Consider the following 25,417-nt stretch of genomic DNA (forward strand, 5'->3'; position numbering starts at 1 on the left):
ATGCAGATAGGATTCTCTGCTTTCTTTGATTCCCAACTGAAGGATATATCCATGGGCAGGAACCACAAACTTGATTGTCTGGATTCACCCCCTCACGTGCCACCCATCATGGATCGGGCAATAAACAACCCCTCCTAATCCAGCAATCAAAACCTCATATCTTTAAGCAGTGGCAACAGCATAATAGAACCGAATTGATGGCCTGCTTGGTTTCCAAGCTAGCAGTTCCAATTGGCTGATGCATTTGGGGGCAGAAACAATGAGGTTCCTAGGCAGCAAACAGGATCTGAGCCCCCAAGCCACAACCTTTCCCCCTTGTTATAATCAGCTGACGATTAGGCAGGTAGCAGGTTTTCTAATGGTTTTGTGTGAGTATTTACCTGAAAAGGATTTCCATTAGTTGGAAGATTGAAGCAGATGAAAAGCCAATAAGATATCATGCCAAAGTACTTTTTCTTCTGTTTGGATTTGATACAAACAGATTAAGTTAAAGATACGTAGGACATGTAATTGTAGGGCACAAGCCTTGGCTAACTTGGGGCACAATTTATTGAGTTAGCAATGAAATGGTTGGGGTTGACGCAGCCGGTGTTATTTTGTATACATTTGAAATTGGATGTGAAAATAATATTAGAGTTCTGCACTTACATATCAAATCCCCAAATTACTGACGAGAACTACGCAGAGCAATTGTGCTGCTCGTGTCATGGTCTTCAGCAGGCCTAATCACTTCATAAACAGAACCAAATAAAAGCTTTTGCTGGCTTTTACTATCTTGCTGGTCACCCTGCCCCATCACTTGCAAGGAATCTGACAGGTCCCACTGGCCATCTAGGCCGTGCTCTCCACGTTGCAGTTTATCTGCCTCAATTAGTGATGCCCGAAATGCTTCATGCTCTATTGATTTCCTAAAATCAGCTGCAATCTCTCTTCTCTCACATGAGCCGACACAATGCCTCATCCTCTCCAACTCATCCTTTACTTTCTGAAAAGACAAAAAAAAAAAAAAAAAAAAAGACCACAGAAAGACATCATTTTCCAATCCTGACTCGAGCATTCTCTTACAATTAGATTTAGACAATCATAAACCAACACAAACAGCACGATAATCTTTTGCCATCTAACCATCTTTCGTCATCTGCTGATCAGTTGTAAGTCCATAAAAATTCGAAAGGCAGTCATCAAAACAACCTTTTCTGATTGATTTCACCTTCAAAAGAGGAAGATGGTGATCCCTCATATTAGCATGATGTGCACGTAGGACAGAGAATCGACCGATTACCTCAAAGTGTCATGGGTGATGCCGGGATCCATTGATAGCCTCTTCCTAGCCTGGCATGGGGGTGGCATTAGGAAGAAAGGGGAAGATGATTTGGAGCCTTTATTCCAAATAGGTGCATGCTTACGATTTGTTTTGCATTTCAGGAGTATCACATAGGTTCCTCTTTTTCAAAATTCTAAGACTACGACAAGATAACACTTGGAAATTTTTGTTATTACCTTTTCAAATGAGGGAATAGTAGTCTTCTTAATTAAAACATAACTATTTTTTAAAAATGAAGGAAGAAGAGCAAAATTTTAAATTTTATCAATATAAAACATTTTAAATGTTTATTAAAATTGTGTGTGAGAGAGAGGGAGAGCAAATAAATTTATTTTTGGTGTGTGTGGTTTTACTAAGAGCAATACCATCTGTCTGAGAAGAAGGGAAAAAAAAAAAAAACAAAGAGCAATAACATAAAAAGTGAAGCCGTTTTACATTTTAAACTAAAAATGAAAGATGTATGATTATCTTCTTTATATTCACAAGCGTGTGCAGGCACAGGCAGGCACATGGGCATTTACAGAGCAGGGTTTGCTAACATCTCCACACATTCCCTATCCTTTAGAATGACAAGTGGGATGCCCGATCATTGATCAGGTCAGTTCATTCAGCAGTACCAATGGGAGCAAGCCATGGTGCCGATCAAAGGATCCTAACCCTTTGAATGTTGCCAATTTGTTACAACCTTTTGTTGTTTAAGAGTCATAGATCACTTGGTTAGAATCATCAAGCGAAAGTGCTACTTAGGAATCATAAGCAATAAAAATTGGGATCCACCTAGTAGATGTCTCAAGAGAATGATTGCAGCTATTTTGTTTCTCCACTCAATCTATCTATTTTCCATGCTATTGATTGGACGCTTAGGATCATCCAATTGGCATGGTTTTTACACCATGGCTTGCTCCTAAATGTATGAATAAATGAACAGTTCAAATCGATTGTAGGTAGAGCTGGGCAGAATCCGGACCAATCTGACCCGATCCGATTTGAACCGAAGGCTAGGATTGGGTCAGATCGAGTTGGCCCTCTCAGATCCGATTGTACATCGGATCGAGTTCGGATCAGTGGTCAATCCAGACCGATCTGATCCGATCCGGTCAGGTTTACTCAGTCATGGTGGGGGTCCACATAGCACTGACCACCAGCCATTGGCTAGTGGCAGGGGGAGTAGCCCATCCGTCTCCTCTCAGCTTGTGGTTCGAGGCGCCTGGAGCACCAAAGTCTCTGACTGACGCGGATGTCCAACGAAAGGCTTTCACAGGAAGTTCCTGCGCAAGGATGCTAGGTGGGGCCCACTACGATGTTTTTGTGAAATCCACCCCGTCCGTCCGTTTTACGAGATCAGTTTAGGATGTAATACCAAAAGAGTTATATCCAACACTCACGTGGGCCATACGGGAGGAAACAGTGGACATTCAGTGAGCACAGTTGAAGCATTCTTACGGCCATAACAGTTTTGTATCTGACTATAATTTTGGTGTTTTCACTTCATCCCATTGGGAATGACCTTTTAAATGGTTTGGATAGCATATAAACATCAAGGTGGAGCTCAGGAAGGTTTCAACGGTAGGAATTTTTCCCCAATTTTTTCTCTCGTGTGACCCACTTGAGTGTTGTATCCACCTAATTTTTGTTAAGTATTAGTAAAATGATCTCTCAAAAAGGATGGACGAAATGGATTTCTCACATACATTTCAGTGGCCCTACCTAGCATCCTTGCGCAGAACTTCCTGTGAAAGGCTTCCGAAGGAAATTTGCGTCCGTCTCTGACACAGGAAAAGAAAGAAGAAGCAAATAGGCAGGTGTACCACGCACCAGGTATTGACGTCAGCAAGTTCTGTGGGTCCCATCATGAGGTATGTGTTATATCCAAACTGTCCATCCATTTGGCGGGCTCATCTTAAGGCTTGAGCCAAAAAATAAGATAGATCTAAAGATCAAATGGACCACATTGCAAAAAGTAGTGGGGGTTGAACGTCTACCATTGAAACTCTTTTAGAGGTCACAGAAGTTTCGGATCAATATGAAATTTGTTTTTCCTCTTCATTCATGTAGTTGTAACCTTATTAACAGATTGGATGGAAAATAAACGTTATGGTGAGCCTTTTTAACGATGAAAATCTTTTTTTTTTTTTAATAAATAAAATAAAACAGAAGATTCGATCCGAATCGTACCCAACCTGATCCGACTCGGTTTCCCTGACCGAGTCGGACTCGGTTCGGGTCAGGCCAGCAGTGCAACGGATCGGATCGAGTCAAATGACCCGGACCCGATCCCAGATCAGATCGAGTTCAGGTCGGAGCATGAAAATTTCAGATCGAATCGAGTTGGACTCAATCCAGTTCGACTCGACTTGATGCCCACCTCTAATTGTAGGTCACCCTATGTGCCATTGGGAAGGATAAAGGATGTTGCTAGCGTCCCCACGAAGGTGGGAGCATTAGGAAACCTTGGGTGTGTGTCCCCTATCCTTTTTCAAGAGGCACATGGGGTGACCTATTGTTGATCTGAAACATTCAATCCTTCATATAATCAATAGCATGAAAAAGAAAAATCAAGATTGATTGGAGAAACAAAATAGATCCAATCATCATTTTGAAACATCTAGTAGATGGATCCCACTTCGTATTTCTTATTATTCTAAAGTAACACTTTGATTTGATGATTCTAACCATGTGGGTTATGGCTCATAAACAACGGACGGTTGTAACAAATTAACCCCATTCAAATGGTCAAGATCATCCAATCGACTTGATTCTTGCACCATGGCTTGCTCCTAGTTGTATGTATTAATGAATGGTTCAGATCGACGACGATTCACTGTAAATGCCATCAAAAAGGTTTGGGGATGTTGCTAACGTCCCCATGAAGGTGGGGCTGTTAGAAACTTAATGTGCATGCACACACACCCATGCACACATACACCTACAAAGAATCCTATTAGTTGACAACCCAAATTAGCTAGGATGAGGCTTTGATGATGATGAAAGAATCCTCATAGTTGCGTCATGTTGGCAGCCAACGTAAAACTTTTGCCACAACTTTTATCATGAATCATGAAAATTGTCAATGATCATTAGCTAATCATTATCCCAATTACCTAGGGTCAACTAAATGAATACGGTTCCGCTATTCCATTCTTCAAGGATCATACCTTCAATTAGACCATAAGTCATCAAGCTTTTCTTACTGCCTCCATCCACGTCCTTTTAGGCCTTTGCTTACCCTTTTAGAGCCTTTAACTTGTACCAACTCACTCATAACCAGCACGGTTCTTGGTCTCCATTGCACATGACCAAACCATCTAAGTCTACCATCCCTCTACTCCTAATTTCCCTTGAATACATTCATTTCTAATTTTTTTCCTTCCCTGTCTTGCCATTCTTTCATTTGAACAACCTCATTTCATCTACACTCATCCTATGAACATGTTGTTCCCTAATTGCCCAACATTATCAAATAAAGCATGGTTGGTCTTATAACTATCTTATAAAGTTTCCCTTTTAGTTTGAGTGGTACACGAGGATGACATAAAAATCTAGAGGCACACCTCCATTTTTTCCACCTAGCTTGAATTCTATGGGCATCATTCTTCTCAATCTCTCCACTCTCATGAGTTATTGAACAAAGGTATCAAAAGTGGTAGTTTTGGGAAACTTCTTGGTCTACAATTTGAACTACTTTCTCATTTTCACTCTTACTGTTACTAAAATTGCACTCCATATACGATGTTTTAGTCCAACTAATTTTAAATCCTTTAGATTCTAAAGCACTCCTGCATAAATCTAGCTCTGTGTTTACACCCTCCCTTGTCTTGTCAATCAAAACTGTCGTCTGCAAACAACACACACCATGAGCTTCCTGCAAATGCCTCGTTAATACGTCCATAACCGATGAGGTACGGGCTCAATGCCAAACCCTGGTGCAAGCCTACAACAATTGGGAACTCAATTGTCTCCCCACTAGTGGTCCTCACATTTGTTACCTCTCCCTCATACATATCCTTAATCATGTCAATATATCCTCTTGAAGCTCCTTTATTTCCAAACACCCACTAAATTAACCCTCTAGGGACCCTATCATATACTCTCTAAGTCGATAATGACCGTGGAAATCCTTCCTCCTCTCTATATATTTGTCTCATTACTTGGTCTTTACTCAACCACCCTCTCCCAAAGTTTTATAGTATGGCAAATGGGTTTAATCCCACAATAGTTAGTGCAGCTCTATATGACTCCTTTGTTCTTATAAATAGTTACCATAGTATTTTTCGTCCATTCATATGGCATTTTCTTCGATCTTACAATCTTATAAATAGTTAGTGCGGCTCTGTATGTCTCCTTTGTTCTTATAAATAGTTACCATAATAATTTTCCTCCATTTATCTGCCATTTTCTTCGATCTTACAATCTTTTTTAACAAATTTGTTAACCCAAATAACCTACTATTTCCCATACACTTCCAAACCAAGGTATCCCAAAACGGTAACGTAACGGTAAGGTTGGTAAGCATTACACATTACCGGGTTGTAACAGTTGTTATGGAAAAAAAATTGACCCATAACGACCCAAATACCCTACTATTTCCCATACACTTCCAAACCAACGGTCCATATCTTAATGGTAATGGCAATGGCCGTTATGACCGCTATTACCGTTATGGAATACCTTCTTCCAAACCTTTTTTGGCATACCATCCAGTTTGATACTAGCAAACTACAAACAAGTGGGAAAAAGACAAAAAAGAAAAAAGCAAAAAGCAAAAACAAAACAAAACAAAACAGAAACATTGTAGCATGATGCTGCACCATCCAATATCAAACAGAACCACCCAAAGGATACATCATGTTCTATCAACAATGACTAATGCAGGGCTGCTGGCTAGCCTTGGTGAGGCCATCTACTTAAGAACTGTCCCCCCTGGGCATATGAGAAAAGGAAACTTCCTTAAGAACCCACTTCACTACATTATTGGAATCACCTTCAACGATAATAGGGTGGAAGGCATATTCCTTAGCAATTTTGCAAGCTTGAAGTAAAGCCACCACTTCGCAAACACCGAACCTCTGTTCCCTATTGTCCCAGTGAATTGCACAATCATACACCCACTGATATCATGAAGAATTCCCCCAATGGCCACAGCATCTCGGTTCCTCCATGAGGAGGACCCATTGAACTTCCGCCTCAGACCACCAGCCGTTGGAGCTTTTCAGGTAGCTGCCGCCGTTAAGAACATCTTTTCAACCAATATAGAGGCATAACAAAAGGCAGGCCCCTGAATTTCTGATAAGAGAATAGGAGGTTAGAGATCTTCTTCACCACCTGCTGCACTGAAAGGGACTTGCAATTAAAAATGTGGATGTTTCTATCCAACCAAATGCTCCAAAGACCAGCAGATAAAACCATGACCCATAGAATTCCGCAATTGGGGCCCCAAACCCAGGATGGCCAGCTCTCAGTCATCTCTTTGATTGAACATGGGAAAGTCCATTTCATATTAAACTAACTCCGCATCCTGCACATTTGTTGCAAATCTGCAATGTAACAGCAGGTTATTTACTCTTTCTTTGTCACAACAACACATACCTCACCTGTTAACCAACTTCCAACCTCTACTCATTAGGTGGTCAATGGTGAGAATTTCTGTGAGGGAGACAATCCAGACAAAAGCTCTGATCTTCAAGGGATATGGGGCAACTTCTTTCTTTCTTTCTTTTCCCCCCTTTTTTAAAGGCTCCAAGGAAACTTATAGGTCTATTCAAATCATAAATGGTATTTAGTTGACATAGCAACTTTGCCTTAGTTATTATAAGGAGCAGTAGGATGATGGAGTGGGAATGGAAACACACAGAAAGAGCGAAATCATTGCCCCGGATACAATTGAGAGCTATCGCTCGAAGAATCAAACAGCTCTAGAGGACAAATTTTGAAAGCCTATAAAGACTTGACCCAAGTGATCACATCCAATATAGATCTTATAAACACATCAGCAGAACCGAAGATTAATTGCAGAAAGTTCTGTTGTCACGCTCAGCCCATATCGACCACTAATCACAAGCAGGGAAAACCTCCATAATATCTTTCCTTCTAACAAGTGACAGCTCTCTTGCCAAGTCAGAGAAAGAATTGACTAGTCAAATGCATAATCCGGAATATATGAAACAGATCAATAAACCTCCACCAATGAACAAAATCACAATGAAAAAATAAATGATCAACCAATTCTACATTCCCCAGATGTTGGATATGATCATTTGCCTTTTCCTCAAGTGATTCGTTGTCAACTTATTCCTCTACACAAGCCAATCGAAAGCGATGAGCCTAAACAGACCCAATGAGCTCAATCAGTTCCCGTTCCTTGTGCAATGGGGACCCAAGGATAGATGTGCGATTTGGCTGAGAATTTCCCAGAACTTATCAGCTTTCAACACCAGCTATCCCTTTCAACAATTGTCAGCTTCAGCATTTAAGGAGCAGCACCATATTTTCAAATTCGTCTTCACTCGATCCCAACATAGACAATACAACCATAGGACTCAGTTCCCTGGGATTTAGAAACACTAAGATATTAGCCCCTCTTTCAAGTGGTACTTGAGCCAGCCTGGGAAGATACCACTAATGGACCCCAACTAGCAATTGAAGCAGCGGATTTGTTCAACTATGAACAATAGAAAACATCTCATTCATATATTCACTGAGAGCTTGTGCATTAGTTTGCAAACTTGTTGGACCTTGGTTTGTTAGCTCAAAAAACCACGGATGCATGGATTCAAGAAATAATCCATACAAAATACTTATATGCTTGTAGACATGCTTGTCTGAGGATGTCAACATAAAACGTCACAGGTTTCACAACTGCAGCCAAGGTGCATGGACTCAACATATGAGTGTATGCAGAGAATGTATTCTCCAAGACAATGATAGAAACACGCAAAGAAACAAAGGATATGCAGAGAACCATACATTTATGCAGGAACTCAGATCATTCATGTTAAACTACTCAAATCCTTCTATTATCTATGCCTCACCATCTGCTTATCGCCTCTCGACGCCAATGAAAGAAGTTGGAGGGAAGCCGTGTAAATTCTCAGTCAAATCTCTCCTCCGGAGAACAGATAAACAGATAATGAAGTCATCTCTCTGGCAGTGAAGATCCTTTGGAAGTCTCCAGCTCACGAAAGAGTGGCTGCTTTCATGTAGTTTGCAATCCATCAGAAATTCTTGACAGTGGATAGGCTTATTAGTCGGGGTATCACCATTAATAAAAGTTGTATTATGTGCAAGCAGTGTTCGAATTATCTCCGATATTATCTTTATCTCCAGCTCAGCGATATCGATAACACTAGTAGCGATAGCGATAATGTTGGTAGTATCAGAAATTTCAGGTGTTAGCAATGCATTGCTAGGTATCGCCGACGTATCAATATCGCTAATGTAATCGTCAATATTTTCAACTATGTAAATTCTAGGTGTCGCTTGTATTGCCAATGCACCAATATCGCCAATGTATTGCCAATATTTTCGACTATGTAAATTCTAGGTAATGCTTGTATCATAAGTGTATCGATGATATTTCAATAATATCGCCAATGTATTGATATCATTGGAAATTTGTTTGTTAAAAAAAATATTTTCCAATTTTTTTTTCATGGGTACATGGTTGTATGTAATGTTCAATTTATCATTGATAATATTAATAATATCTCCATATTATCGATATCACAACACGCGCAATATTGAGACCACAATCTTTTATTTCCTTTCCAATTGTTGATGATTTCTTGGTGAAATATCATGTGTTATTGATATTTTGCAATATTGATAGATGTTTGAATGGACAGTTGGATAGTTAAATAGGTTGGATGGGATGGTTAGACTGATTTCTTACAACAATAAATGCTTTTAAGGCCCCATTAAATGGAGACTTGTTATGCACGCATTTTTTTTTGCAATTTTTTTTTAAAATTTCTAAATATGCAAATATATACATTTTAATATCTCCTGAAGTTTCATAAAAAATTCCACCGGTTTCCCCATATTTCCCCGCATTTCCAGTTATCAGCGATATCGATATTGTGTCGGTCTCTCTGGCCACTGAAACTTGTAGCGATACTGATACTTCGAACACTGTGCTGTGTGCAAGTAAGATCCCTCCCCCCCACCCCCCCCCAAAAAAAAAAGAAAAAAAAAAAAAAATCCTCTAATGTTGAACTGCAACCTGAATTTGACCTCCTGGGATGCACAAATAGCATGGCCAAGAAAATCGGCGAACACCGGTGTGAGGAACAAGTTCTATAAGAAGCAAACCTTAAATGGCAAAGATGTAAATAGTATAGCCATTGTGATTGCCTTGATGATGCAGTGTGTCTGTGAGAAATTTACGAAGAGAACGAACTAAAATTCTTCTTTAAACACGAATTACGGCATCTCTGTTAGAATACAAGAAAAAAAAAATAGCACTATAACAGCAAAAAAAATAAATTCAAATATCCAAAGGAGATAAGACAATGAATGAGAACCTTAAACATCCTCGGATTGAATTTGGGAATGCCAATTTGGGCAACAGTCAGAGAGCCGAAGAAATTCCCCAAAAGGGCAGCATCTGGAACAGCCAACCCCCAGACAAGACCAGCCACATATCCCCCCAAAAAGCTGTCCCCAGCGCCAGTTGGATCGATCTGGTCCGTTGGGAATGACGGGATCTGCAATTCCCCATCTTTCCAAAAGATCCTGCAACCGTCCTTGCCATCAGTGACAACTACGCAGCAGTACCTTCTTGCCTCTTCGATGTTGACAAAGGGAGCCTCTTCGGAGGAGGCCTTGAGGAATCGAATCCGCGGGAGGAGGTGATAGAAGCCGGTGTCTTTGAGGGGGATGTGGCGGACGGTGCCGTCGATGGGATCGAAAGTGCGGATGAGGGCCTGGATGTCGACGAAGACGAGAGAGCAGAGGTCGAGCATCCGGGCTAAGGTGTCGGGGATGATTTCACCAGCGACACCGACGGAGAGGCCGAAATCGAAAGGAGAAGGAAGGGAAGGGAGGTCGGAGGGATAGATGGGATCAGAGGAACGGAGACGACGGAGGACGCGGTCGTGATCGGGGCAAAGAGAAGGGGAGAGATGCGCGTGGAAAAGGGTTGTGAAAGGGGAAGAAGAAGAGAGGAGAGGAGGGTGGGAGACGGAGTAGGTGAAATCAGGGCCGACCTTGGAGATGTAGGAGCAGGGAAGAGAGAGGCCATCGAAAATGTTGGATATGAAAGAAGCAGCTCCACCAAGACTCTCGCCAATGACATGACCGTCTTGGATGAGAACGTCGTGGCAGTAGTTTCCGACGACAAAGCCACGCCAACACTGCATTGGATTGGTTGTCGTCGATTCTGATTCTTTTGATTCTTCCTTTACTTCTTCTTCTTCTTCTTTTTCACGAACCATGGCTGCAGCTGGAGTAGCAGCAGCTGCTGCTGCCGCTGCTAAGTCTTTGGGATGGGATGGCTTCTTTCTCTCCTTTTTTTTTTCTCAATCTACTATTTTATTCTCTATATTCACTTTCATTTGTCTCAATTTACTACTATTTTTCTTTATATTCTCTTTCATTTGCTTTGAAGGAGGAGATGTAAGCAGCTGCAGCAGAAGAAAAGACAGATGAAAGAGAGGTTAATGCAATGTGGAGGAAAGACGAGGCGCCTCTCCTCCAACTAGCTACTACCGCGTTTTTTGCTTTTCTTTTTCAAAATGAGCTCATGTGATGCGATGCTCGGGCACCTTATACCGTTTCATACACACACGCGGTCACTCTTTAAATTGTACACGTGGCATATATTAACTCAATTTATTTAAAGTGGCCATATTTTAGAATCATTAGATTTTATTTTATTTTTCTTTCTTTTTTGTTTCATTTTTAACCGTCCAAATTGAGGGGCCTGATTTAGATGGACTAGAAACAAAGTTTTACTCTGATGTGGTTGTTTAACTGTTTTTGGATGACGAAAGGAAATACCAGTGGTGCTTCATATCATTTTATTTGTAAAATTTCATGCTATGCATCATCCAGGTTAATGCTCAAGATTTCAACGGTCCAGATTTTCAATACGATTGCCACTTGTGCGTGTGTGGCGGTGGATGAGACGACATTACTTGGGAAGAGGGTGGTGCATCTTTCCGTGTTTTTTTTGTAAAAATGAACGGCCTGGATCATCACGTGCCTGAAAACCTGTCGCAGCTTAGTTGCTTTGAAGTGCGAACCTGATACTGACGGGAGCGGATTAGGTGACACCCCGGATCTACCCAAGTGCGTGGGACCCCTGACTGTGGGGCTCACAATAATGTATGTGCTTTTAAATCCACACCGTCCAACCATTTTCAAAACTCAGGCTATGATCCCAAACAGAAGCATGCCCAAATCTTAGGTGGACAACACAACAGTAAAGACTTATGATTGAATCTCCACCATTAAAAACTTTATAGAGTCCACCGTAATGTTTATTTGCCATCCAACCTATTGATAAGGTCACAAAGACTTATATGATGAGACCACACAAATATCATCTTGATCCAAAGTTTTTGTGGCCCACAATAAGTTTTTAATGGTCAATTAATACCATTTCCTATACTATGGTCTATCTAAGATTTGGGTCTGCTTATTTTTTCAATCGTGCCCTAAAATAATTTTTCAATACAGATGAACGGCATGGATGTAGCCAATTATATTACGGTTGGCCCCACAGTGAGGGTCCCACGCACCTCGGTAGATGGGATCCACCGAAGCCGCGCCCGATACTGACCGTGGCTGTTTTCCTTCATGAGGGAGAGCGGATCAAGTGAGATTGCGTCCTAACCTCCGCCCGTCTTTAGCCCCAGTAGGGCAGGTCTGTCGGCAGGCCCACCGTGATGTATCTGTTTAACCACACCGTTCATCCATTCTCTCATATCATTTTAAGTTATTTTCATAAAAATGAGTTAGATGAAGCACTGAAGGGGACCACACTAAATAATAAACATGGTTGCATTAAATGCGAGAGTCATCGTTCGATCTGACTCAATTTTATTTTTTTTCACACACCTTATTAGATGAGAGAAGGGATGGACGGCATAGATAAACAAATACATCATGGTGGCCCCCAACTGCCCAGGGTAGGACGCAATCCGTGAGACCCTGGCCTCACCAAGATGGTGCGGCCCTTACCATGGGGCCTACCTTGATGTCTGTATTCGTCCATATCATTTTAGGACATTATTTAAAAAATGAAGTAGATCCAATTATTAGGTAGACCATAGCAATAGATACAGTGGTGATTGACCATTAATGGGCCAGAAAAGTTTTAGATCAAGTTGATATTTGTTTTTCTCGCTTATGTAACCTTATCAACATAAGGAAACATATTGGATGGTAAATAAACACTACGAAATCATTAAGGTGTACTTTAAGAAGTTTTTTTTAATGGTAGGACATTCAATCACCACTATTTCTTATGGTATGGCCCACCTGATAATTGGATCTACTTCATTTTTGGGATAGTGCCCTAAAATTATCTGGAAAAATACATAATACATACATCAATGTGGGCCCCACGGTAACCCCACGGTGAGGGCCGCACTCTCTTTGGATTAAGCAATTTATTAACAGCAATCAACATCTGGGCTTGAGCCAGGGCCGGGCTCAATCTGGGCCAGTTATTAACTTGAGGCCAATCAGAGGTTCTGGCCTGGGGTTAATTCCTACAATCCAAGCTGGGCTTGGACTGACATTGGCCCAGTCCGAACCCAACCCTTTGACTGCCCTACTTGTGTTGGTGCTGCATGGAACGGTCTCAGCTTCGAAGTACTTAGTGGGCCATGAAAATTCCAAAGTTATATATGCCACTCCTTTCTTGCCTAGATTGATATTTACATGAACATGTTGTATGGATAGTAGGTTGCAATTTCAATGCTAAAGACTAAGGCCCTGTTTGGTTGCCACTCAAAACTGATTTCATCTCTCATTTTAGTTACCTAAACCTTGACATGCCATTGTGTTTCTAAATCACAAAAATGTTATAAATCATTTCTAAAAATATTGTATTTTGAATTATACAAATAGTTGGTCAAAATGTGGCCTGCCATGGTGGACCATCACCTTAATATCTCTTAGATTGTAAGATTCCACCTCCGGTCATGAGCATTTTCTTGTCTATTTGCATGTTAAAATTGTCTATCATGAGGATTACCTTACCAATAACATTTGATAGTAGTCCATCCACAGTGGGGCCCAACGGATTCGATCACTGGATCATGGTCCCCACTTACACTAACCGAAAACCCAAGTAGACCATGAATGTCTTTGGATCGAGTATTCTAAATTCGCTCACCTAGATTCTCACGTATGTAGCCTTGTGACGGTTCCTAGTGATAAGAGAGAATAGGTTCCCTTCACTAGTATGCTAATATTCTTATATGTTGAATGATCACACTAAAAATATTCCAATATTCCTCTCTTTTTCTCTATCTTTTGATTTATTTGGAGGGGAGAGAATGAAGAATCATATGCATATGTACATGGCCGTCCCCAAATCCAAAAATTCATTAATTCATGCATCTAAAATGGAAAACCAACGGTCGTATCTCAGATGGCTCATTGCCTCACAAATCCAACAAAAAATAATAATTCTAATGTATAGTAATCAGTTTCATATGCAGTTACATTCCAACTGAAACTCATCAATCTCTATCAATTTCCCCCATTTGTCAGGTAAATACAATATGACATTGTTATACAGGTTCCCCCAAAAAATTAATTAAAATATTATTTTAATGGCCCATAGAGAAAAAAAAAAATGATAATAATATAACAATGATCTAATGAAGTGTAACATGACCTCAAGCAGATCTCAGGACTTATTAAGATCATGGGCAAAGAAATGGGGCTGTGAAACAAAAAATGGAGTAATCACCCAGACAAAGCTCTCCTGAGTTGTAGAAGCCACAAGGCAATCTGCATGGTTAGAAGTCGAGCTTCCAGCAAGATCTCCTCCAACCATATGCTTAGCCGTGTCAAAACAGATTTCTTTTGCAACATCTTTGTCTGGGCAACAGCCTCTGATGAAACTTTTCCAATAATCAAGAACGTGTCAACAGAAGACCCCTGCAACTGTAAAAGATGAAAGATGCCAAAATCATCTGAAATGTTCTTATAGTCTTATGCTGCTGCCAATACAAGAGGTTAGATAACAACAATATATTTGAATTTTCATGCTTAATTGTCCATTTGATGGCCAATAAACTAATAATTAGAATTAGTTTGATATTTGGATATGACCCAACTACATCAGGACCAAGGTATTCCGTATCGGTAAAGGTCACTACTGTTACTAATACACATACGGCCATACAGGGTATAACGAACCTTGTAACGGTTGATTTTATTTTATTTTTTTGCCCGAAAAATTCTGGAAAGATATTTAGAAAATCCAGAATAATATAAATATTCTAAATATGTATTCATTTTTTGTTTTGAATATGTTTATGGTAACATAACGATCTACTCTTTGGTGAATGTTATATCTAGTTTTTCGGTGAATTTATGAATTTGTCTATAATATTTAAACATCACAATTAAGCATTAGAACTAAAATTGGGGGGAAAAAGGCATCCATACCATTTTTTTTCGATTTTTTGAAAAAAATGGCCTTGGAGCTTCCATTCACCCAAATCGCTTCAATGTATGATTTTAATCCTAAAAACAATAGTAAGAGTAGTCGAAATCTACTGCAGAATAATCTTTATATATATATATATATATATATATATATATATATATAAAGAGGATGAGAGAAGTGAAAAAATAAGGGAAAATGATTTTAAATAGAATCCCATTTCACCCCCCGTATCGTGCATCAGCCGGAAAAATGGATACGGAACACCTTGATCATGACATACATTTTAGGTTTGGCTAAAGGAACATATATGTACGGTGGCTATGGGCATGTGAATCGTCACTCTCTCACAATATCAGGAAATTGTCCACGAAAAGATAAGTGCTGGGCACTGTAAAAGGGAAGGGGAGGAAAATCAGGGAAAAAGAGAATGTGTCCAACTACTAGGACCATTAAAACATTGATTCAAAATTTATGACAACTGAAGTGGTGAATCACTCATTGTCAAATGCTGGAGAAATCAAGTATGACACTCTTGGATTCTGTCCCGAAGCAAGGGCGGGCAAGTCAAACACTATTAACAGGGAAACCAACAGAAGACTGTTTGCCAGTGAGTATAATTGCATCCATGCATCTCTTATAATATGATTTGAAATGTTACGCATGGTATACTCTCATGGAATAGGATATTAGGTGCATAGCTAATATCCTAGGAACAAAATACTCATAGGATGAGTGTAGTGTAGCTGAAATGAGGATGTTGAGACTTGAGATAGATGAGTGGTGAGACAAAAAAGAATAGAACTAGAAATGAATGCATTCGAGGGAACTTAATGAGTAGAGCCAATAGGTAATAAGATGAGGGCAAGAGACTTAGACGGTTTGGTTAAGTGCAATGGAGACCAAGAACTGCACCAGTTAGGAGTGAGTTGGTACAAGTAGAAGAATCTAAAGGGGTATGGGGAAGGCCCAACAGGATGTGGATGGAGGTAGTAAGAAAAGACTTGATGACCTACAGTTGTCTAACTGAAGGAATGGCCCTTGACAGAGTGAAATGGCAGAATGAGATTCACGTAGCTGACCCCGATCAATTGGGATAAGGCTTAGATGATGATGATGTGCACAACTAATTCCACTCATCCTACAGATGACACAGGATTGAAACACATTCAAGTGACCATAAAGTTCCACATCATCACAATAAAAAGCATGCATTTGAAGGATAACAGAAGCCATATAGCAAAGTGAAAAATGAAGTTTCCTTTCAATTGAACCTAGGACCTTGAAACTGAAATTTTCAAAAATTGATTTTCTTGTAAATAACATCCCAGGAAAATTGGTGGAAATGAAATACTGTTCACCATTTGTTTTCTCACCATTTTCTTTTCTTTCTTTTTCAACTTTATTCTATAAGAGCTAATCACCAATCCAATATTTGATTGAATGCCCCTGAACACTCTCTCACAAGCCAAGGAAATTGGTCTAATTTTCCGCTCCTGTTATTTGATAGACACCTCATTTCCAAGAAAATTTAGGACTTGGTATACATATCAATAAATAACCAGGATCAATGCCTTTTCTCTTACTGTTAATCTGTCACATGTGAACTTGGATAGGATCGTGGGCGCCACACGGTTAAATGATCTAATGACAAGTCCATGTGGAAATTCACGTGCTTTAGTTCAACTAATGATGGCCCCCATGTGGAAATAGAAAAGTTAAGATTGACAAACAATTGGCACCACATGGTTAAGATCATACAGTGAGGACCATCACATGGAAATAGGCTTCCTTATGGTCATTTACAGATTGCCCCACATGGTTATGAACATCTAACAATGGGCCAAAAGTGGAAATACACATGGCATGATCGAAAAACGATGGGCACCACATAATAATGGGCCCAACATGGAAATACGCATGGCATGATCAACTAATAATGGGCCCACATGGTTAAGATCATCTACGTATGGGCTTGTTGTGGAAACACACATGGTTATGATCAATTAACGATGGGAAGCACAGTTAAGATTACCAACTATGGCCCCATGTGTAAACACAAGTGTTTAGGACTGACTAACTATAAGGCCTGCCTGATTAATATCAACTTATGGTAGGCTCCATGTGGAAATGCTGGTGATTAGGATTGATTAAGGATGGGTCCACATGGTTAAGATCATCTAAATGGTGTAGAGGATGTAGGGTTGAGATGGGGAAGGAGAAGGAATCAAGTGAGGAAATTGTATTTTTAAGGTTTTAAAATGGCAATTGAAAAGGGAAATTTTCCTGTAAGTTTGACAAAAAAAATGGAAATTGATTTTCCATGATTTTTTTTTTAAAAATATAAAAAGGAAAAAAAAAACAACGGAAATTCTATTTGCGTGGAAAATCAATTTACAATTTTCAATTTCAGCAAGTCCAAACAGGCCCAACAAGTTGTATGGCATACCAGAGAATGATTGACAGCTCGCAGGCAGTCATTTGTCTTGAGCATTAACAGAATTACACGAGGGAGTCTCCTTAGCAGCTCTGAGATCTGAGTGAAGTACTGAGAAGCATACATCTGCCAAAGAAAGGAAGTATGTCATACTAGGCACTAAAGCTCCCTTAAAAGTTTTCCATGACACCCCACATAACCAGAATTATTGAAGACTTAGATAAGTCCAACAAGTGGTTCGCAGAACAACAAGGCAAGCATTCTACAGAACAACCACCTTGTCATCATCAGGCAACTACCCGTTATCTAACAAGTCCGGGAATTACTATGGAAATATTTGCTAATGACAAGAAGTTGGTTTTTACATTTAATTATAGGTAACCTGGGGTCAGAACTCATTTAAAGTGTGTCGCACAAAACATATTCAAGAAAATTCTGAAGAGGATCAAGATTCTTAGGATGCATACAGATGTAACTTGAAATTTAAGGCTACCAAAATTTTAAATGCATATGTAATTGAATAGAAGCATGAAAGTTCTTCAACACTTAGTAAAATCAAACAAGCTGATCTTAAGTGTATCGGCGTAAAGGGAAGAGTGGAACATTGAATCCAAACAAAACAACCTGAATCCCCAATTGGCTTCAGACTCTGACAGATTACATATGATATGCCAAAAGAAGTAGAAAATCACCTGCAGTTCTGAACGATCACCATCATTGCCTTCTAGAACCAAATGATCAACAGCTGGATCAATGACCCGATTCCATGGCCGCATGGTAAGAATACCGGCAAATAGAGCGTAGAGATCCTCTCCCGCACCCAGTTTCACACTATTTTCCTTTATTGCATTAGCGTCAGAAAATACTAAAGCCTGTAACAAGTATCGATGGACGAGAGATAGAAAGAGCATTATTACTGAGGACCAATAACCCCTACAAGCATTGGAGACAAATTCCTTCAGCAATCATGAGATGAAAATACCTTCCAAAGTGCAGCATAGTTGGTTCTTGTTGTAAAATCAAGATCCTTGTATAGGCCATGGTCAAGCAATACCAATTGTGGTTTTTTCTTGCCTGCATATGAGAAGGGAAAATATAAACCTAATGCACATAAGAAACCCACATAAAGGATTTTATTCATGGATTCATGCAAAAATGACAGACTTCAGCACGGAATTCAGAATATTCAGCTAATATACAGAAAATCAAGATATGTGGATGTGCTGAGGTACATGTGTGTTATAAATCACTTTGACCACATTTGTCCATCAGGATTGAGATATGATATAAAGCATAAGACAACAATTACCTTAACTTGGTGTTCTGGCAAGAAGACTTCAATTGTGATTTTTTTTTTCCTCCCTTAGCATTTTCTCATTGACAGATTAAACATGCAAACTAAAGAAGCTTCAAAACCTCTTCTAATTCATTAAATCGCTCCATGAATGCTGCTGATAATAAAAATGGAAAGGACCATCTGTATGACTTTTCATTCCTAGAGAAGCTAATTCTTTCACCGATGCCTTTGCTAAATAAGGGGTCAGTCACCCTTTCTGGGCCTTCATATCCTTTTCCATGATGGATGGTACTTTTTCCTTTATTTTTAGTTTCTAAAGTTTTTTCTACCTATAAAAAATGCTGATGGACAGCAACAGTGACCTTAACTTGATTATCAATTAGCATTATCTTATAAGACTGCACTCTTTGTCATCACTGTGTGTCTTTTTGCACTCTATTTGTGTACAATTCATTTAAATTTGAGCTTTCAATTGCCTTATCCTTCAGCATTCCATTTGCATCTGCTCATCCACTGCAATGCTGAACATTTATAAGCAAGAGATTCTGCCAAACCCCTTTTTAATAAAGTTTGCCAAATTCAATTTTTTAAATTTTTTTTTGAAAGGTGACAATTTCTTTAGATAAGAAACAAAAAACAGAAACAAAGAAGATCCGCTGAGATAGCAGATCAACTAAGAACCAAGAAAGTTTGCCAAATTCATTAAAAAAAACAGAGCAATTCTGCCACTTGAATCTTTCTGTCCATCACTACTAAAAGAAGCCCCTAGATTCCTAGAACAACGACACACCCTTTAGAAACTTGTAGTGCAAGCCATTCCAACATATTTTCATCCCTGTAATCTAGAGCACATGGCAGATTTATACACTGGGCAGAGCATTTCATAAAGGAGAGCTATGAGAGAAGTTTCACCAAAAAGGTGGCAAATTGATGAATGTAGATGGTATCTTTTTCAAAGAGCTGTAGATCACTACAAAAGTTTACAGTGCAAACATTCCGATGAATATTTTATCAAATGCAGATACAGCACATGGTTAAATAGCTCAAAATTATAAATAAATAAATAAATAACATTTCACCAAAAATGTTTCGTTTTCCAGAAGGTACAGGGCGAACAAGCAAGTTGGCAGCATGAGGGTCACAATGCACAAATCCATGTTTAAAGGTCATCTCTGCAAAAGCTTGGCTGACCTGCACAATTTCAGATTGGAACTTAGAAATATATAATATATGCTTCTTTCAGCAAATTACAATATATTTACTGGTTAGTATTGGTGACATAACTTACCAATTTTGCAACTTCATTTGGTTTAATTCCAAGTCTTCGAATTGCACTCACATCAGTTATTTCCGCACCATCAATAAATTCCATAGTCAACAGCTTTGAGGTACTCAAATTCCAATAAACTTTTGGGGCATACACGTAGCCTGTGAGATGAGGAGATAACCTCTTGAAGTTATCCAAACACTTCTCGCTATTCTTGGCCTCACACAAGAAATCTAATTCCTGATAGCCACAACCATAATTGATCATATTCACTTTGAATTACTCTTGTTCAGTCAATGAACTGCATACAGAAAGCCAAAATGTGCAAAGTGTAATAAGAAATAACATCAAACTTAGAGAATCAGGGCATGACTTCAATGTGCACAGTGAGCACTGAGACTCAGTGCATGCCTGATCTCCCTCATCTAAAAGATGGCAGCTGAGAATCTCGCAAGGATTTCAAAAATGAGGAATTTCAAAAGCCCATTTTTCAGTCTTTGTTAAGATTTCCATTCAACGCTTCAGATAATGGGACATGGGAGATGTGCACACACCGACACGCAATTCAATCTGCGCAGATACAACTTTTTCCTATAAAAATACTGCTGACTAATAATACAAATTCCATATTTCAGAAAGATTCAAGCAGATACACAAAAAGGGCATGAGTACATTCTATAACAGATAAAATATGTGACACAAAATAGAAATATGGGGCTACCAGTCATGAGTAAGTTTGATCAAGGTCGATCTGGAATTACAAACTGAGTGACCAAAAGAGTATTTTATATGACAAGAAAGATAAGAAGTCAGGGAATATGAGGACCTCCCTGGTAAACTAAGAAGGGCATTTTGGTTATATCATATTCAGATCTCCTTCCCAAAGAGGATTGTCAAGGCATACAGAGTGGAGAACATTCAATAACTAACAGTGAGCCTTGTGTCAAGAAGCTACCATGAAGTGACTGCAGTTCCAACTTCCAATTCCACATCAAGATTAAAAGGCTAATAGAAAGAACTGAAATACAATCCACCGCTAGAAACGCTAATACCATGTGCAATGATGAATCATGCAGGGTACTTGTGGCAGCAGCCAGATAGCATTCAATGAGTATAAGAACGAATGAAAAAGCAGGAAAACTAAACAAGGTTAAAGCCTACTCACCTTTGGTATACTTTCATGGATTTCATCAACCAACCATCTGCATTCAAAATTAAATGGTACTTATTATAGAAAGGAGTCCAATTAATGTACCCATACAATTATATGTGTCATGTGTACATACACATATATTAGTTACACATATTTATATTTGCATATGTGAAACTAGACACACACACACACACACACACATGCACAACTACGTCTGCATGCATGTATGTGCATTTCTATGTGTGTGTGAGTGTGTTAAATCTGAACATAAAAAGGAGGTCGCCTAAATTTTATATAAAACTAGAATTATTGGTTAACCATTTCAAACAGTACCTATAATCAAATGATGGAAAACACCTATGTAGCACATTCACTATCAACTCCACTGTAGCCGAATCTGCCATGGCAGTATCTGTCATGTGAGTGTGTTGAACCTGCATATCAAGATAGTTATGGACCATCAAAGACAGCTTGCAAGAAATTTCTTAATTTATAAGAATGTAACATGAAATATAAAAAGTTCCTAGTTTATGCCATAAAGATTTCCAATCTGGACCTGAAGCTCTAGTTGCCTATGCAAATGGAAGAACGCCAAAAAAATTACCTTTACAGCAACTTTTTTGCCATCATGCATGCGAGCAGCATGAACCTGTGCGAGGGAAGCACTTGCTAGTGGAACAGGATCAAACTCAACAAAAATCTGTTCCATAAAAAGATTGCTTCATTCAGTTGGCAAGTTTTGCATCAATTGAGCATTTAATCAATCTATAAAACTGAAAAAAAAAAAAAAAAAAAAAAAAAGAAAAAAAGACAAGGCAATACACATCAACCAATTGGTTGCATATCAAAAAATCAAAGACAAGAACGGGAGGTTTTGGCTGCGTATTTTGTTGAGACAAAATATAAACTATGAAAATCTCATGCATCCAAGATGATATGAATAAAGAATTTGCCAAACAATGAAAGAAAAAGAACATACTTCATGTGGCATTCTTCCAAGCTCTTTCATGAACACTTCACAAACTTGTTCGTAAGAAGAAACCGGGCATCTATTCAGCATGGACTGTCTCATTGTCTGTACATATTCTTGAGGAACCAAGTATTCCTACAAGAGAGACAAGCAACCAGAAAAGAAAATTGAGGAACGTTGCACAGATTGAGCAGTTAACCACGTTAAACACACATTGAGCAGTTAACCACATTAAACATTCGCAGAATATATGAAGTACGCAGCTCAATAGAAGATCAGTTCATCAATTGTATGATTGCACTGATTTGGATATTTATAATTTCATGTGCATGGCCCATGTCATGGTGCCACAAGCTATTGGTGTGTCATTAAAAAGTTGTGCAAATTAAATCCATAAACCACAAACTATGGCCTCCCATACTGAAAACATGCTTGGGTGAAGCTTTGAGGCTTCCCCTGCTACCTTCTCTCCCCAACAGTGCACCTCCTAAATAGCAGCTAATAAAGCTTCTTCCCAATCCCTAGCAAACTCTTCTTCCCAACACCATGCAATTTGATCTACCCCGCTCCTGCTACAACATTTGCACATTTAGATGCTACTACCGTACTCTCAAGAAGATTACAGTTAAAGGTATCTGTGATTTTTTAATTTTTTTTTGACACACTCACGCACTCACACCACAGTGGGATTTCACCACAATGGGTACTCGAACACATGGCCTCCTGTTGAAGGTCTTGTGAGTCTACCACCGAGGCATGAATAAGGACCCAGCTGCTAAAGGTATCTATCCAGCAGTAGATCCTTTAGATTCATTGTCCACTATGCTCCCTCATAATATCAAGATAATCCAACACTTTTTTTTTTTTTTAAATGACGTTATTTATTACGCAATGTATTGTGTGCCTAGCAAGTTATTTTGTGTTATGATTTGTGTATCTGTGAAGCTCAAGGGTAGAGACAAATATCCAAATTCCTTGGGGTGATAAAAGGAAGCAGATGGAAAGCATACCAATTGGCCAATGTGTTGACCAAGCTTAATATAGATTCCTCCATTCTGAAAACACAGTTCCTGCAGCCTAAGTGCACATCGAAGGTGAACTTCATGTTTTGCTCTTGACCTCTCAAAACTTCCTTCTGGAAGCCCCCACAACGAGTATTCATAATCTGGTAACAAGATCAAGACCAAACTCATTAGATATCAAAAGGCATGGATACAAAGAAATACTGAACATAAAGCTAGTCCATCAACTGTTACATAATCAAAGCGAGCATCACAAAGCATTAGCAAATTTTACATTCTCATGGCTCTCAAATGATCCAATACGATATTAATTAAAAACTAGTGAGCCCAGGCAACATCAAAATATTAGGAGGTTAGTGACTGAATTTTATGAGGCTTATGAAAGAAGAAGAAAAATAGGATCCCGATGGATTTACATGTGAGAGAGCAGATAAAGGCCTTGTAATTACTGTGCTTTGAATCACTTTGTCAAAGAGATGAGTTCATTTTGGGAGTCCAACCCTAGATGTGGCCCCTGGGACCTTATCTACGATTGTACAACTGGGTTCATGATAAATGTTCTGGGCCCATTAATGCAAGAGACCGAAACAAAGCTGCAGTGAGAGCCCGATTGTGAGAACTTTGATTCTTCAGTTTATTTTCTAATCCGATCATAGTGGACAAAGACACGATACCAAGAACTTTGATTCTTCAGTTCATTTTTCAATGACCTTATGCCAGGATACCCTTCTCCTTTGGCTTGCACACTGCAATCTAGTTGACTAGATGGAAATTTTCTTATCCCATTTGGCTCCTCTCCTTTAGAACTGCATTTGAATTCTTTCTAACTTCTCAATAACACTGGCGGAGCAATTAAATAATGACATAAAGTACAACTGCATATTGGAGAGAGCCACTTCAATAAACGTGGTGTTTGCTCTTCCATCCAGACAGTTTTCACTCAGTTTTTTTTTTCCCAACACCGACTCCCTTAACTGTTTTGTCAATTTCCCGATGTCAGGAAGAAATGAGTTGGAATGGTTTTTCGACGTCGTCCGCACACACGTCCTCAGTGTACTAGTGTCAAACAGAATGTAAAAGCAATACCAGTATGGGAAACTTGTAGTATATATATCAGGGAGCAATATTAACACCTGCCCTTTTTCAATAGACACTCCTGCAATTGCTACATTTTGTCATACAAGTTAGTAAAAGTAGAAAAAAGGGTGTCTATATTCAAAAGGAAAATAGTTGTTGAATATACTAAATTAGGGACATCAATTCCTTATTATCTTGTGAGAAGAGATTCAGTGTGAGCCAAAAGTCAGCGCAGTCACATCTCCCAACATGGAATAATTCATTAGAAACACACATTCCAAAAGGGGATTTAGAAAAATTCAAATTTGAAAATGCTTGCTAGATGCTTGCCAAATTGAAAATTTGCCCTTGACCTATTGTAAAAGGTTTTAAGTATTATTGAAGTGGTAAAAATTTAGTCACGCTACCAATGTTACAGATGGATATCTGACTCCATCTGTCCAAGATTGTGGGAAATATGGAGTTGTTATGAATGCTCCCTGCATTTTTCTGGTTTTAAGCATTTAGAATCCAAATTTCTCATTCATGGAGGACACTTATAAATCCACATCTCAATTTCATCTATGGGGAGAGAGAGAGAGAGAGAGAGAGAGAGAGAGAGAGAGAGAGAGAGAGAGAGAGAGAGAGAGAGACCGAAGGCGATGAGAGCAGCGGTGAAAGAATCGCGGAGGAGGCGAACGGGAACGGCCGTGCAGATCTTGAAGGTGGTGGATGGATCTTCCGAGGTTACAATCGCTGCTGCAGCGGCTCCTCCACCAACGAGGGTAGCAGCAGCCGCTAGCTTCGACCCGCTGCGCCAGAGATACCGGACTGCCATTTTCAGACAGACAGACACGAGAGAGAGAGAGAGAGAGATGGGCCACTGGCCTACCTCTGATTTTATTAGGAGTTCGGAAGGAGGGAAAAAATGGACAGGAAAAGTGCGTTGTAAACGCCGGTGCGAGTGACGCGCGCAAAAAAACAAAGAAAGAGGGGGGGGGGGGGTTGCGACCCGTGTAGGCTTTTTCCTGATGATATGGCCCACCTGCGTCTTATAACTTGTTGATTTATGGGATAATGTCCTAAAATATCATACAGAACTGATATACGGAGTGGATTTTACAAAGATGGTAGAGTTTAACAGATGCACCAAAATTTAAACTTAAAAAAAATATTTATATTCTGATTTATTTAGCATCTCATGTCGCACACAATCCTAATTTCAACCAAAAACCGCAAATCTCATATATTGATTTGTTGATTG

General features: G+C 39.3%; 2 protein-coding genes across 4 annotated transcripts; both read right to left on the reverse strand.

Moving 5' to 3' along the window:
• Positions 1-436: 436 nt before the first annotated feature.
• Positions 437-11,055, reverse strand: LOC131252512 (inositol 3-kinase). Its single transcript, XM_058253088.1, has 2 exons — positions 9,844-11,055; positions 437-985 (listed from the first exon to the last, which is right to left on the reverse strand). Exons 1-2 carry the CDS (start codon positions 10,753-10,755, stop codon positions 665-667), a joined length of 1,233 nt encoding a protein of 410 aa, XP_058109071.1. The 5' UTR covers positions 10,756-11,055; the 3' UTR covers positions 437-664.
• Positions 11,056-13,952: 2,897 nt separating this feature from the next.
• On the reverse strand, positions 13,953-25,078 carry LOC131252513 (putative ABC1 protein At2g40090). 3 transcript variants are annotated; one of them, XM_058253090.1, is made up of 12 exons: positions 24,808-25,076; positions 23,086-23,240; positions 22,085-22,210; positions 21,710-21,805; positions 21,439-21,539; positions 21,118-21,154; positions 19,974-20,192; positions 19,765-19,876; positions 18,371-18,462; positions 18,081-18,260; positions 17,401-17,514; positions 13,953-14,440 (listed from the first exon to the last, which is right to left on the reverse strand). In XM_058253090.1, exons 1-12 carry the CDS (start codon positions 24,989-24,991, stop codon positions 14,246-14,248), a joined length of 1,611 nt encoding a protein of 536 aa, XP_058109073.1. In that variant the 5' UTR covers positions 24,992-25,076; the 3' UTR covers positions 13,953-14,245. The 3 variants fall into 3 exon arrangements, with proteins under 3 accessions (XP_058109073.1, XP_058109072.1, XP_058109074.1); XM_058253089.1 differs by having other exon boundaries at positions 13,953-14,446; positions 24,808-25,073; XM_058253091.1 differs by lacking the exon at positions 17,401-17,514 and having other exon boundaries at positions 13,953-14,446; positions 24,808-25,078.
• Positions 25,079-25,417: the final 339 nt, after the last annotated feature.

The sequence above is a fragment of the Magnolia sinica genome, chromosome 8, assembly GCF_029962835.1.
Source record: "Magnolia sinica isolate HGM2019 chromosome 8, MsV1, whole genome shotgun sequence".
In the NCBI taxonomy this organism is placed as follows: Eukaryota; Viridiplantae; Streptophyta; class Magnoliopsida; order Magnoliales; family Magnoliaceae; genus Magnolia; species Magnolia sinica.